Genomic DNA, 15,923 nt, shown 5'->3' with positions numbered 1-15,923 from the left:
AAGGAGAGAAGCTTGTGACTTCAGGAAGGAGCAGGGAGGGGAACATGAAGACTCTCAGATCTTGGCACCTTCCTACTTGGTAATGTGTGTAATGGCTAGAGGTTTTAACTTGATCCTTAATCTCCAAGAATACAGGTATGTCTTTCATGATCATCTGCATGTATATTTTACTCTTTAAAATTATTTTTAAATTACATACTAACAAAAGGACAATGTGATACATTGCTCTGCATCACAGCTCCAAGATTATCCCCTGCTGAGGACACTTGGGCCCAGAAACATCATCTCTTGCCCAGAGCCACACACTAGGAACGGGCTGAGCAAGGCTTTCATCCCAGGCCTGTCCCATGAACTGAAATAAATGGACACAATTTTTAGAAACTGTTTATTTTCCATCAACCTATTTCCCATTTTAAGAGTTTGTGGAAGAACAGTTTTAAGACCACTCAGTGGTTGTTCCTACCCACTCGGTGGCCTGAGCAGTGGGAGCTGCAGACCAGTCTTCAGTGGCAGGCTGAGCACTCCAATCTTCTGTTGAGAAAATACCAAAAAAAAAAAAAAAAAAAAAAAAAAAGCCATCAGCCCCATTCCCATAGTATTTTTGTCACCTCACCACCAGCAGCAATCTGCCTTGCATTCCAACAGATAACACATTTCAAAGGACAAAGACAAAAGACAGAACACTTCAAAAGCACCTGAATTCAACCTGTCAGTTATTAGCACAGCTATGGCAGAGACAAAAATCCTTTAATACTAGTATGGGTGTGTATATATATATATAGTGTATGTATGTGTGTATATACGTATACATGTACACATGCATACACTAAGTGCCCTATATACGAACCTTCAAGTTACGAACTCTCAAAGAGAAAGTGCATTCGCATGTCCAATCACGTAGTTAATTCACATGTCTGCTGCACACTGTCACGTGCCTGCATCCTCTACAAGTGGTTGTACTTTTGTGTACTGTACAGTACTGTATAGAGCACACACAGTTACAGTTAGCTTTACTTCAAGCACAGGATGTCTGGAAGCAAGTGTAAAAGCAGTGGTGATGTAGCTGGTACATATAGACCGAGACATCACTGACTCGTTTTTTCAAGAGTAGGCAGAACTGAATCCAGCAGGGAACCAGACCTGTGCCATCAAGGTCAAGCGTGAGTGAAACTACCCTCCATCTCCGATAGCTGACGACCTTTCAGCTCTACCATCTCCCTCCCACCTCCTCTCCCTCCTCCAGTCAGTAACACTTCTTGCCTGTTCACTCGATGCCAGCCCGTATGCCAGCTGTTGTACTGTACTATAAGATTAAAAATGTTTTATTTTGTGTTTTTTTATGTGTTATTTGTGTGAAGTATTATAAGCCTATTACAGTATAGTATTATATAGCCCATTGTGCTAGTTGGGTACCTAGGCTAACTGTGTTGGACTTGCGAATGTGCTCTCAGAATGGGAATTCGTTTGTATGTACAGGATTTACTGTATATGTATATATAAACTGTGTGTATATATGCATGTGTGTGTGTGTGTATATATATATATATATATAAAGTGTGCATATATATATATACACACACACACACATATGTTACACTGGAAACACAGAAGTTCTAAACCACCAGCCTGACGCCCTTGGATCTTGATACGTACCAGTGGGGAACTGCTGAATAGGCACAGAGGGCACCTGCACACCTTCGGACCAGTCCGCCACCTCAGGCTGAGCAGCAGTGAACTCAGGAGCTGGGGCGGTCCATTCGCCCTGAAATTCCTCCTTGGTCACAGCCTTCTCAGCTGCCGCCTGCTCTTCCTTTTCAATCTGGTTTAGAAAAAATTTTTTTCGTTTACAGGGACTGACAGACTTTACTGCCAAGAAGCACAGACTGAAGTGTCTAATTTGTTCATGCCTTTGTGAAGGAAGCTCACCTCTTCAGGATCTCTGTAGAAGTAGAGATCAGGCATGACCTCCCATGGGTGTTCACGGGAGATGGTGCCACGCATGCGCAGAACTTCCCGGGCAAGCATCCACCACATCAGACCCACTGAGTGAGCTCCCTGCAAGAGTGCCAGGTTATTATAAAGTGATAGTCGGCGAACCCCAAACAGCAAGCACCTCCCATTCCACCTAACAGCTGGGTCCCTTGGTACCATGTGAACAGACATATCTTCGTTTAAAAGTGTTCATAGTATAGCAGAAACTAACACAACATTGTAAAGCAACTACACTCCAATAAAAATAATAAAAGACTTTACTTATTTAAACAAGATTATTCTGTAACTCTGGTTCTCAACCTTGATTGCCACTGGAATGAATCATGGGGATTAATCAGGAGTCCACTCTAGACAACAAAATGAATTACCTGGGGTCAGTGCCTGAACACTGGTAGTAGGGAGGAAAAAAAAAAACCTCTTTGCCTGATTCTTTTGTGTAACAAGGGTTTTGTGACCAGTGACAAACCAGACTAATTTGAACCATATGCAACCCACCTTTTTAGGATCTTACATCAGGATACATCAAGTTAGTCTGAAAACAGAAAGGCCAAGTAATGCCTGAGAGGTCCAGGAGTAAGAAATAACGGAGAAAAGCAGAAGAAAACACAGGCCATTTTTAAAATGTTTTGTCATCTCTCCTTAAAGCTTTCATGTATTAAAATCATACATTTGTAGCAAGTATTACTATCAAACTCCACTCATTGGGCCAGAGACCCTTGTGATGTTAGCGAAAAACTTGCCCCTCGTGTAGCACACTACCTACACTTGTGAGTTCATCGGCCAGTGGCCTCAACTCCAAGCTCTAACAATGTGCAGAGGAATGTCTGTCTCTAGAGCACTTATTCTCCAGCTCTAGTTTAGATCATAAAATTGTTACCTTGTTGTTGCATGGGATGGCAATGTCCACATACCGCAGAGGAGAGTCTGTGTTACACAGAGCAATGGTAGGCAGGTTAACGTAAGAGGCCTCTGTGAGAGGCTGGTGGTCAGCCCTGGGATCAGTAACCACCAGAAGTCTTGGCTCCCGGAAGGCTGCCTGGATCTGGTTAGTGAAGGTTCCAGGAGTGAAGCGGCCAGCAATAGGAGTTGCTCCAGTGGCAGCAGCAAACTTCAGCACAGCTCGCTGGAAGAATCAATATTAAGAGTTAACAGTGCTCCAGAGATGGTGCCATCTTGCAGAACTGCAGGAGTTCTGCAATTATACATGGGTCAACACCAAGTTCTGTAATCACATGAAGCAGCCTATCTGGTCAGAACCTCCCAAAATCCCTTACTCAAAAATGAAACCATCAAGTTAAACACTCAAAACATCCAGTAATTCTTCTATATCCTTCACTTATTACATGAAAAATACTTACAAAATTAGAGCCAAAAAACATGCCAAGCACGGCCCCACCCCTAGGCCCTCTGCTGGGGATGCTCTTCCCTCAGGTATCTGAGGCTTACAACTTCCTCACTTCTGCAGGTTCCAGAGCCAACCAGCCTGGTTCAAGTACCAAGTAGGTCACTTACGAGTAACTGGGGCAAGTTACTCACGTGCCTCCAAGTTCCTCATAGAATTGTAAAAATTACATGAATCGATACACACCACGCAGAACAGTGCCCGGCATCTAGTAAGCACTTCTGTTACCGGTCAGATTTTGTCACAGCCAACCTATACAGAGCAGGAATACACCCACCTTTCTTATCCTCTAACTTCCCCCTACAGAAAGCTTATTTCCTTCATCCCTTCAAAAACAGACTGCTTTTCTGCTATATTCCGAGCACTCAGCAAGCATTGCCTGGACCAATCTAGATACTCAGTAAATTTTCGCTGAGGGAAGCACAGAGTGGTCACTAAGTTCGTTCTACAGCCGTAATTAAAACTGTCAGCCATACATCAAACCACAGAGGTCCAGTCATAAGCCAGCCTCTGGGGAATACCCCATTAACATACATCTGCAGGGGGTTCCAATCAGGATAGTGGAGTAGAATGACGTGGAACTCACCTCCTCCCACAACTACGTCAAAAATACATCTACAAATGGAACAACCATCACAGAACACCTACTGAACACTGGCAGAAGACTTCAAACACCTGAAAGGGCAAGAAAGATCTCCACATAACTGGGTTGGACAAAAGGAAAAAAAAGAGGAAGCAGGATGGGACCTGTGCCCCGGGAGGGAGGTGAAGAAGAGGAAAGGCTCCCAACACCCTGGGAAGCCCCCTCAACGGTGGGGAGATCAACTGGGACAGAAAGGGAGCTCCTAAGGCTCAGAGGAGAGCACAACAACTGGCTTGTGGTGGGCATAACAGAGAGACCTGCACACCCCAGCCTGAGATGCGTGTCCGTTAGTACAGGTGGGGGCTGGGTGCTGGTTTAGAGGACAGACCCAGAGAGAGAACTGGTTGGCTTTGCAGAGACAGCCTGAAGGGGCTGGAGAGTGGCACAGCCGCAACCAGGAGTGTTTGTGGAAAAAGGCCGGGCCCACCACAAAAGGGAAGCGCCACTGTTAAGTGGCACGCGAAAGGAGAAGTGGGGTCGCCAGCGTAGCCTCTTTCTCCACTCACCAGCCCCAGCGCCGACAGCCGGCTCAGTGGACCCAGGAGCAGACGCCAGCAAGTTGCCCAGGAACAGAGGCAGGGCTGAAACTGCAGCCTAGCCCCAGGGGCCACGCAACTTAGGAAGCAGGCTGAAATCTCCCCCCACGGCTACACGAGCTGTGGATTTACACATCTGCCACCAGCTTTGTAAACTCAGCTCCTGCAGGACATCCAAATGGATGAGTGTTCCTGCAACTGGGACGGGTCTTGCCTAAGCAGCTGTGAGCTTTGTGGGCACGGGCACACGGGGGCTGGGCCAGGGTCTGAGCTGCCTCCATAGCTCCTACAGGGGGTCCAGGTGTGCGACTACTGCTGTCCTGGCACCTGACTTCAGTGGATCTGCGCAGGTGGCCTTGTGAAAACAACACCTGAAGGACACCAGGGCTGACTGCCAGCATTCCCTGGTTTACGATGGGGCCGAGGGCAGTGCCAACAGCACAACGGGTGACAGGTGGCACCACAGAGCACACTCGCCAGTGAACAGCTCCTGCAGAGAAAGACGCAGTGGCTCCTCTCCCAGTGGAAACGCTCCAATCCAGCCTACCTTACGCCGCAGCTCAGCTCTGGGGGCTTCTACTCTATAACAACTAGGGAGCATACCCTGCCTCTGACAGGGTAGTGACAACCACAGAGTAAACAACATCCAGTGTAGGCTCTACTCACCGCACCAGTCACACCTCCTGTCAAGGGGATGATGGCCACCATACACTGAGGAAAGAGGCAGCAAGCATCCACAGTACAAACAGCCCTCGCACCAAAAATGTTAAACCCAAAGAGGCTATGCAGTGACATTCCCACATAAAAATAGCCCTCCAAGGGACCTCCCTGGTAGCACGGTGGTTAAGAATCCACCTTCCAATGCAGGGGACGTGGATTCGATCCCTGGTGAGGGAACTAGATCGATCCCACATGCATGCCATAACTAAGAGTTCGCACGCCACAACTAAGACCAAGGGCAACCAAAATAAAATAAGTAAAAAAAAAAAAAAAAAAAAAGCCCTCCAACGCCACAGTAGATAACTTTCTCAACTCATAGAGCAAGAGAAATATAAGTAAAATGAAGAGACAGAGGAACCACTCCCAATTAAAAGATCAAGAGAATTCCCCTGAAGAACAAACAATGAAAATGACCTGAGTCTAACAGACATCGAGTTAAAAAAGGAAATAATGAAATACTGAACAAATTGAGAAAGACTATCAACAGAAATGCGATTACTGTGAAAAGGAACTACAAATTATTAAGGAAGAACCACGAAAAATCAGAAAATTCATTTGCAGGGACAAAAGCTAAACTAAAGGCAATGAATAGCAGAATGAATAATGCAGAAGAACGTTATCTGGAAGACAGTGATCTATCTTCAGAAGAAAGTGATTTGCAAGATAGAATGGAAATCACCCAATGAGAACAGCAGACAGAAAGCCAAATGAAAAATGAAAGCAATATAAGGGACCTATGGGATAATATAAAGCATTCCAATCTACACATAATAGGGATCCCAGAAGGAGAAGAGAAAGGGGATTGAAAATGTATTTGAAGAAATTATGGCTGAACACTTCCCAAACCTAAAGAAGGAAACTGATATCCAGGTACAGGAAGCACAGAGCACCCCAAACAAGATAAACCAAAACAGACCAAGACATAATTAAAATGCACCCCCCCAGGGCTTCCCTGGTGGCGCAGTGCTTTAGAGTCCGCCTGCTGATGCAGGGGACACGGGTTTGTGCCCCAGTCCGGGAGGATACCACATGCCGCGGAGCGGCTGGGCCCGTGAGCCATGGCCGCTGAGCCTGCGCGTCCAGAGCCTGTGCTCCGCAACGGGAGAGGCCACAGCAGTGAGAGGCCCGCGTACCAAAAAAAAAAAAAAAAAAAAAAAAAAAACCCCAAAGGATTCTAAAGACAGCAAGAGAAAAACAAAGAGTTAATTACAAGGGAACCCCCATAAGGCTTTCAGCTGATTGTAGGCCATAAGGGAGTGGCAACATACATTCGAAGTCCTGAAAGGGAAAAACCTGCAACTCTACCCAGCAAGATTATCATTTGGAACAGGAGAATTTCCTCAGACAAGCAAAAACTTAAAGAATACAGCAATACTAAACCTACCCTAAAGTAAATACTGAGAGATCTTCTCTAAATAGAAAAGAATCTATAGGAAAGGGAAAAAAAAATCAGTTGGAAAGTAAATCACTTAAATAAGCCAGTAAACAGATTTTAAAAAGAAATCAAAAAATTTCTCTTAAAGCGATGATAACCACTTAAAGCAAAGGGATAAACATGAAGATGTAAAAGAGGACATCAAAATCACAAAATGTGGGGGATGAAAGAAAATGTGGATTTTTTTTTCTTCTAGAAAGTGAGCCTGTACGACTACCAGTCTAAGTCAAGTTGATATAGGAAGGGGTTAACATATTTGAAAAACCACAAATCAAAAACACAATAGATTCACAAAAACCAAGAAAACAAAAGCACAACACAAAAGAAAATCATCAAACCACAAAAGGAAAAACAAAAAGAAAGAGACAAAGAAGAAATATAAAGTCAACAGGAAAACAATGTTTAAAATAGCAATAAAATTACCTTAAACGTCAATGGACTAAACGTTCCATCAAAAGACAGAACAGCAGATTAGATTAAAAAAAAAAAAGCCTACAATATGCTGCCTACAAGAGACACTTTAGGGCAAATGACACACGCAGACTGCAAGTGAGGAGATGGAAAAAGATATTGCATGCAAACAGAAATGACAAGAAAGTGTGGGTCGCAATACTCATCAGACAAAACAGACTAATAAAAAAAAGGCTACAAAGAAAGATAAAGCACACGACATATGGTAAAAGGATCAATAAAAGGAGAGGACACTATACTCTTCATCAACATGTACCCAAATACATAAAACAAATACAGACATAAAGGGAGAAACTGACAGGAATACACTAATAATAGGAGACTTTTAACACCCTACTCATATCAACGGACATATCTGGGAGAGAGAAAATCAATAAGGCAACAGAGATCCTAAATGATACAATAGACTTAAGACATTTTCAGGACATTAGAGCCAAAAAAGCAGAATATACATTCTTTTCAACTGCACAGGTAACATTCTCTGAGATTGACCACATACTAGGGCATAAAATAAGCCTCAACAAATTTAAGAGCATAGACATTATTCCAAGCATCTTTTCTGACCACAACTGCATGAAACTAGAATCAACCACCGAAAAAGAAACAAGAAAAAAACAACTGCATGGGAGACTAAACAACATGCTGCTAAGAAACCAGTGGGTCAACAATGGAATCCAAGAAATTAAAAAATACCTTGAGGCAAATGACAATGAAAACACAAAATCTATGTGATACAGCAAAAGCAGTTCTTAGAGGGAAGTTCACAGCGATACAGGCCTTTAAGAAACCAGAAAAATCTCAAGTCAGCAGAAGGAAGGAGACAGATCAGAGAGGAGGGACTTCTCTGGTGGTACAGTGGTTAAGACCTGCACTCCCAGTGCAGGGGGTCAGTTTGATCCCTGGTCAGGGAACTAGATCCCACATGCGTGTCACAACTAAGGAGCCCATGAGCCGCAATTAAGCTCATGTGCCACAAGTAAGGAGCTGGTGAGCCACAACTAAGACCCAGCACGACCAAACCAATAACTATTAAAAAAAAAAAAAGATCAGAGAGGAAATAGAGATTAAAATAAAACCAAGATCTGTTAAGGGTAAACAAAATTGACAAACCTCTGGCCAGGATCACCAACAAGAGAGAAGACCCAAATAAAGTAAGAAATGAAAGAGGAGAAACCACAACTGATACCATTACAAACAAGTATATGCCAACAAAAAAACATTATGAACAATTATATGCCAACAAACTCGACAAACTAGAAGAAACGGATATCTCTCTAGAAACATAAAGCCCACCGAAACCAAATCAAGAAACAGACAACTTGAACAGCCTAATTACTAGAAATGAAACAGAATGTGTAATTAAAAAGCTCCCTTCAAACAAAAGTCCAGGACCAGATGGCTTCATAGGCGAATTCTACCAAATATACAAAGAACTGGGAGAAAATATTTGCACATGATATGTCCAACAAGGGCTTAATTTCCAAAATATACCAACAGCTCATACATCTCAGTAACAAAAAAACAAACAACTGAACTGGGCAGAAGACATAAATAGACATTTGTCCAAAGAACTACAGATGGCCAATAGGCACATGAAAAGATGCTTAACGTTGCTAACTATTAGAGAAATTCAAATCACTACTACAATGAGGTACCACCTCACACTGGTCAGAATGGCCATCATCAGAAAGTCTACCAATAATAAATGCTGGAGAGGATAAGGAGAAAAGAATACCCTCTAATCCCGTTAGTGGGAACATAAACTGGTGCAGCCAGTATGGAAAACAGTATGGAGGTTCCTCAAAAAACTAGAGCTGCCATATGACCCAGCAGTTCCACTCCTGTGCAGAGACCCGGACAAAACCGTAATTCGAAGATTCAGGCACCTGAATGTTCACAGGAGCACTATTTACAATAGCCAAGACATGAGAACAACTGAAATGTCCATAGACAGATGAATGGATAAAGACGATGTGGCGTGTATGAACAGCGGGAATACTACTCAGCCATTAAAAAGAATGAAATAATGCCATTTGTAGCAACATGGATGGACCTAGAGATTATCACACTAAGTAAGATAGAAAGACAAACATCGTATGACTTCACTTAAATGTGGAATTTAAAATACAACACAAATGAACATATCCATGAAGGAGAAAAATAGAACAGACTTGTAGTTGCCAAGGGGGATAAGGGATGGGGGAGGGAAGGATTGGGAGTCTGGGATTAGCAGATGCAAACTATGCTATATAGGATGGATAAACAAGGCCTTACTGTATAGCACAGGGAACTATATTCAATATCCTGTGATAAACCATAATGGAAAAGAATATGAAAAAGAATATATGTATATGTAATGGAGTCACTTTGCTGTACAGCATAAATTAACACAACACTGTAAATCAAATACTATACAATAAAAATTTTTTTAATGAAATTCAAAAAGAGCATCTTACTATCAATACATAATTTAAAAACTGTCAAAATCCAAGTCAAATTTTTTAAAATTAGAAACAGGGTGAATGAAATCCTTTTAATAAGAGCTTTAATGCTTTTATAAAGCATGTTTTTAAAAAATCCATTAGTTTTCTCAGCAGAAAAAGGAAATAATTATCAAGATAGAACTGGGACAAAAAAGACTGAAGTTTTACCTTACTTGCCATTAAAAAATACTAAGCTATTTTTTATTCATTTAAGCTGGCAAAGATTATTACTCTTGCTTATGAGGCAAAGACTGGGGGGCACCCCACCCTCAGAAGACCTTCCTGAAATATTCTGAAGTTGACATTTAATTTTTTTAACCCAGTATTGCATCATTTTAAATATAAAAACCTCACTGCAGAAAAATGTGGTGAGCCACTTTAATAGGGTCATTTCTCTATATTTAGTGGCACAAGAAAACACACAATGACATGAAAACATGAACCTTGACATACTGTCAGATGCAAAGTGATAAATACACTGAAATGGTTGAATTTTGGCAATTCCTCTGACTCAGGGCCAATTTCAAATGATTTCTGAACAGTGAAATTACGGGTTATTTTTTTCTTATGCTTTTCTATACATCCCCAAACATCTTTAGGTTCTATAACAAAAACCAAGCATATTGTTCCACAAACCTGGCCAGTATTCCTGGAGGATATGACACTGACATCAGCTGGGTTTTCAATGGCAACAATGGCACGAGCTGCCAACAGAAGCTTCTCCCAGGTTCTCTTCAGATTTATGATGTAGATGCCTAGACACAAGGTTTTGTTAACAACTAGCCAAGCTTTAAAAGTTAACATTCTTCTAAAAAGCTGAATGCATGTGGCAGCGAGTACTATCAAACTCCAGTCACAGAGCCAAGCTCTACTGGTGTTAGCGAAAATCCTGCCATTAATATAGCACACTTCCGACACTCAGAAGTTCATTGGCCAACACTGGCCTCCGCTCTGAGCTTTAATAGTGTGCAGCCTTGATTCAGTAGGCAAAGTGCACCTTCTCCCTACTCTTTCCCTGTACTAACCCGCCCTCAGGCCCCCCATGCAGAATCCAACAAGGTCTTACCTACTTCTGGCCTCTTACCACTCTTTTCCTCTTATCTTCTGCCTTGATGTCAGATTCATCCCCAACTCCTTTAAACCCTGCCACTCACACACATAATTCCTTCAGTGGTTCTAAGCTGAAGAACTTAATGCCTTCCATATTCTCATCACAACCTACATTCCCTTTTCTGATACATTCAAACAAGCCAAATTCCCATCTGTGGCTTTTCCTCTCAGAATTCAGCTTTACAAACCTGTATCAGTAGCCACAAAATATAAGGCACCATGGGAGATAAGTTATTAGAAACTAAGCTGACGTAATTCCTCTTTATGTTTACATCATGCTACTTTATGGCCCAAACCAGGTCACATAACCTAGCAATAGCCACTCTTCCACTGGAGTCCAGAAACCTTTCTTTCCAAAAACCACCACAGCACTTTTACCCAGTTTTAAAGCTTCTTACCCATCTAAAGATCTAGTTTCATCTGTTACTTAGTGAGAGCCCTCCAAGGCTGATATTTTAGAAATCACTTCATCAGCACTATCCGTCAGAACAGAAGCATCAAAATTTGTCCTTATAGCTGGGATGACCAAGAAAAAGAACCCTAAAGCAATGACTGACCATCACTTTTCCTTTTGTAGATGTACTGTTCCATTTGGAAGTCAAGGTTGGTGCCACCTAAGTGGGTTCCTGCTGCAAGGAATTTGAGGACATCCTCCTCCTTCATTTGCAGGACATCAAGGGCTCCGGACATTGTTAACGTTTCCCTTTAAGTTACGACGGGAACCTGAAAAACAATAGTTAACAAAAGTCCTTTACACTCCAGTGACAAGTGGGATGAGGTAACGGGTGCATTCTAACTCCTCTTGAGAGTCAAATGACTCAATGTTTAAATCTAACCATCTTGACAGATGAACGGATAAAGATGTGGTACATATATACAATGGAATACTACTCAGCCATAAAAAAAGAAAGGATGCCATTTGTAGCAACATGGATCCAACTAGAGATTACCATAGTAAGTAAATCAGAAAGAGAAAGACAAATACCATGTTATCACTTACATGATCTAAAATATGACACAAATGAACTTATCTATTAAACAGAAAACAGGACAGAACAGACTTGGTGGTTGTCACAGGGGAGGGGTGGAGTGGGAGGATGGGATTAGGAGATGTAAACTTTTATATACAGAATGAATAAACATGGTCCTCTTCTATAGCACAGAGACCTATATTCAACACCCTATGATAAACCATAATGGAAAAGAATGTTAAAGAGGAATGTATACCTATGTATAACCTAATCACTTTGCTGTATAGCAGAAATTAACACACTGTAAATCAACTATACTTCAATAAAAAATATTGATAAGGCTTCCCTGGTGGCGCAGTGGTTGGGAGTCCACCTGCCGATGCAGGGGACACAGGTTCGTGCCCCGGTCCGGGAAGATCCCACATGCCGCGGAGCGGCTGGGCCCGTGAGCCATGGCCGCTGAGCCTGCGCGTCCGGAGCCTGTGCTCCGCAACGGGAGAGGCCACAACAGTGAGAGGCCCACTTACCACAAGAAAAGAAAAAAAAAATATTGATAAACTTGAAATATACAATCTAACCACAGACCACACCTCCTAGTGTCAGACACTGGGCTTAGTCTAGTGGGATGAGACACATGAACACCTTGTAAAATTGCTGGAAATCCTGCTAAAGAGTATTATGGAGAGGGACAAAACACCCAGATAATGAAACTAAACGAAAATAGTGAACTGAGACTTAATACTTCTCAAGGTACGCAGGACTTAGACGTGGAACAGCAGCCATGTTCTAGACTATTCTAAAGCTGAGCAAAGGTGGTGAAGTTTATTTTCAAGCCGCCTGAAGCTGGGAGCTTTGGCATTACTTCTCCCTGCGATTACAACTAGTTTTCCTCAAAATCAGGCAGGAAAGACAGGGCTGGACCCAAGAACAGCCTCCTCAAACAGACATCAGGGAAAAAGCAAAGCCACCTCCTGTTTTGCACTTAATGAGGGAACCCTGACCATAAAACCCAGAGAGCTTGGCCGAGCACACAGGCTGCAGGTGACTGCTGTACAACCTCACACGCCTGGCGCTCGACTAGCAAGGGAAAATGGCTCTTAGAGCGCAGGTGCGGTGGCTTCTGGAGGCGGACGGGGAAGAGCAAAAACTTATATAACAGGTGAAATCAAAATCCCACTCCGATTCTCCCAACAATGAGTATTCCGACCCTAAACAAAGAAATATGCGCCCATTCAAGGAATTAAAGTGAAATAAAAGGCGGGGGGTGGTGGTGGGGTGTCAGAAAAACCCCTCGGTGCGCTCCTCCCTCGTGAGGACGCCCGCATTCTTCTCCGAGTGCATACTTTCGCTTCTGCCCCTTCATAAATTGTTTCGTTTCTCTCTACACCTCAGTCTCTCCTTTTTTTTTTTTTGGTAATTAAAAAAAATTTTTTTTAACACCGCGAGGCATGCGGGATCTTAAGTTCCCCGACCTGGTATCGAACCCTGGGCCCCTGCAATGTAACAGCGGAGTCTTAACCACTGGATCGCCGGGGAAGTCCCTGTAGGTGCCTTCCTTTGCGTCCACTGTCCGAAATCTTTTGGACAAGTAGAATAAGAACCTGGACCTTTAATTTAGCCTGTCCGGCATCAAAAACCTCGCCAAGAACCTTAACTCTTGAACGGAATACCACGAACGGGGAAAACAGACCAATCCAACCAACTGGAGAAAACTGGAGCCCAGGTCTCTGGGTTTACCGCCGACTGTCGGGACCCGAAGAGACTGTAGCGCGCTGCGTAGGCCGGTCTCTTTGCACCCCCAGCCACCCGCACTCCAACTCGGGCCCTCCGCCGCTGGAGCGCGACCTCCGCCGGCTCCCGGGGCCTTGTGGGAACGCGTGGGCCCGAGCCCGGCCACGTGCAGGCCGCCAGATCCGAGGGGGAGTGCGCCGAGCCGAAGACAGACGCGCCCCACCTGCGGGCTTCCACCCAGGTGCTCGCAACACTCGTCGCGGCAGGAAGTTCGTCCTGGTGGCCCTGGGGTACGCCCGGACGCCACAGGCTACTCACCCACAACAAAGCCGTATGGACCCTTATCAGGCACGGAAAGAACGCGCGGGCGGAAATGACGTCCTTATATAGTCCGCCTCCAGCCAATGACAACGAAAGGCGAGCGGAAGCGCCAGCAAGGCGGGCGTCGTTGGGGCGGGTCTTCCTACGGAAGGCGGGCTGCGGCGCTGGCGCGGACGCTAGCGAATGGCGGAAAGGGGCGGGCCGGTTGGAACACGCAGTTTGCGACCAGGGACGCGGGCCGGAAGTCAGCCCAGGCAGTCAGCCAGCCCGCCCGTATGGATTCGAGGTCTCGCCCAGCCTTTTGTACCTATCAACTTGAGCGGGTCCTTCACCTAAGCTGCAGTTTCCTTACATGGGAAGGGGTGTTGAACACAAGCCTGTATTGGATAAACAAAAGCTGGAGAAATTTCTTTGCGTTTTTGGAGGACAAGTTAGTAGTGTGTAATTCAGATTTTTAAAAAGTTATCTTACAGGAAGTTTCCCGGAAAAAAAAAATAAAATGAAGACTGCACAGGTGGTTTGCATGAGAATTTTTCTCGTAGGAGAAAAATTGCAATATCCATTACTAGTTAATATTTATTCCGCCCAATACTATGCAGCCGTTAAAAAATAATTAAAATACAAAAAGGAGTTGCAGGATGAGGGCGATTGTTTTTAAAAATTGAAGCCCTAGGCATTAAATGATTGTAAACAAATAACCAATAGCCAGATTATTAGTTATACAGTAGGTTTCAAGCCTGGCTGCGCTTAGAATCACTTGGAGAGCTTTTAAACATATGCCCAACTCCAAACCAAAAGAATCTAGATAATTTTAATGTGCAGCCATGGTGAGAACTACGGATATACAAGTAGAGAAACTGGATAGGTTTTTGGCCTCATTTTTTTAGTGTTTCTTGAAATTTTCTATGAGGAACACAGGTTTTTAAACTGAAACAAAACAAACCCCACTGCATTTAAATAAAGAGCTGACATACAAGGAAAGGAGTAAATTTAGTCATGGCTTTAAGCATCCTTAGAAACTGCTGAAAATATCTGTAGACATTTTGGCTCACCAAAAAAAAAAAAAAAGACTTAAAAAGAATGGCTGGCTTTTAGGGACAGTGTTCTATCACTGCAGGACTTCTCTGGAGGGCATTCTGGGGCACTCCCAAACTATCTCAGCAGCTCCCTCCCCTGTGCACCACAGAATCTCCAGAATACTTCCATTATGACAACTAGGAAATGGTACTGTAATTACATTTAGGTTTTGTTTCTCCACAAAATATTTTTTTCCCGCAAAATAACTTTGTCCTTGAGACGTGATCTGCATAATGAAAATATTCGGCAAGGAAGTGAGTTAACTCCAAAGGTGAAAACGTGCTGTAGTGATAATAAGCCATGGTGAGGCGCCCTTGGCCTAAGAGGCACTTGTCAAAGGGCTGTAGCTCCCCAGCCACATGTTCTCCTCCCCACCTCAGCCTCCTAGTCTTCTGCACAAGTTTCTCCACTATTTTTTATTCATACACATTTTTAATAAAAATCTCAGAGCCTTCCTTTTGCAAACTTTGGTTCCTGGGGGCTGTATTTAAAAAATAAACTGGGCTTAAATTTTTTTTTTCAAATATAAAATTGTGCCAGAGACTAGTTTTTTGGGCTATATTTCACATGGCATTGGATGGCTAGGACAGTCTCTACTGATTTGAAGCTGAAAATATGGGGCAGTTAGCTAGCCCCAGGCATCAAGTTCATCTTGGGCCACCTACCTTTCTAACCAGAATTCCTCCTTGCTCCTCTTCACCTGTTTGTCTGGTATCCAGTTGTCCTACAGTTTTCTCCACGACCCTTACCTGTAGTGGTCTGAGCAGGGTTCCAAAATCACTTTTCCCTCCTTTGTCCCAAAGCCCTCATTCCATGAGTTAAGTGGTAATGGGATGGTCCCTTCTGTCCATCAAAAACATTCTGTCTTAAAACTTTTCTCTATCACTTGGCACTTCATGTCTTGAATTAGTTCATGCTTTGGAATCCCAGCTTCACCACATGCTGTGACTCTGACCAAGTCACTCAACCTCTCCCAGGAAATAAGAGTTGTTGATATTTCAGCTGCTGCTGTCCCCCCGAAACAAGCCTCT

General features: G+C 43.5%; 1 protein-coding gene across 2 annotated transcripts; it reads right to left on the bottom strand.

The window, feature by feature from the left end:
- Positions 1 to 371: 371 nt before the first annotated feature.
- On the bottom strand, positions 372 to 13,877 carry RPSA (ribosomal protein SA). 2 transcript variants are annotated; one of them, XM_082637798.1, is made up of 7 exons: positions 13,813 to 13,877; positions 11,350 to 11,515; positions 10,319 to 10,437; positions 2,870 to 3,115; positions 1,927 to 2,055; positions 1,654 to 1,819; positions 372 to 531 (listed from the first exon to the last, which is right to left on the bottom strand). In XM_082637798.1, exons 2-7 carry the CDS (start codon positions 11,480 to 11,482, stop codon positions 437 to 439), a joined length of 888 nt encoding a protein of 295 aa, XP_082493924.1. In that variant the 5' UTR covers positions 11,483 to 11,515; positions 13,813 to 13,877; the 3' UTR covers positions 372 to 436. The 2 variants fall into 2 exon arrangements, with proteins under 2 accessions (XP_082493924.1, XP_082493925.1); XM_082637799.1 differs by lacking the exon at positions 13,813 to 13,877 and adding an exon at positions 13,501 to 13,763.
- Positions 13,878 to 15,923: the final 2,046 nt, after the last annotated feature.

Source organism: Mesoplodon mirus (genome assembly GCF_964341445.2).
Source record: "Mesoplodon mirus genome assembly, chromosome: 12".
Classification (NCBI taxonomy): Eukaryota; Metazoa; Chordata; class Mammalia; order Artiodactyla; family Ziphiidae; genus Mesoplodon; species Mesoplodon mirus.
The sequence above is the reverse complement of the archived record's forward strand: the minus strand, read 5'-3'. Positions and strand labels throughout refer to the sequence as shown.

Bases quoted from the DNA above. Each gene is read 5' to 3' on its own strand.
- RPSA (XM_082637798.1), bottom strand. From the start codon at position 11,482: ATGTCCGGAGCCCTTGATGTCCTGCAAATGAAGGAGGAGGATGTCCTC. The intron at 10,438-11,349 runs GTCAGTCATTGC...CCTTGTGTCTAG, and splicing joins CTACAAAAGGAAAAGTGATG to GCATCTACATCATAAATCTG. The intron at 3,116-10,318 runs GTTTGTGGAACA...TGATTCTTCCAG, and splicing joins CCTCCAGGAATACTGGCCAG to CGAGCTGTGCTGAAGTTTGC.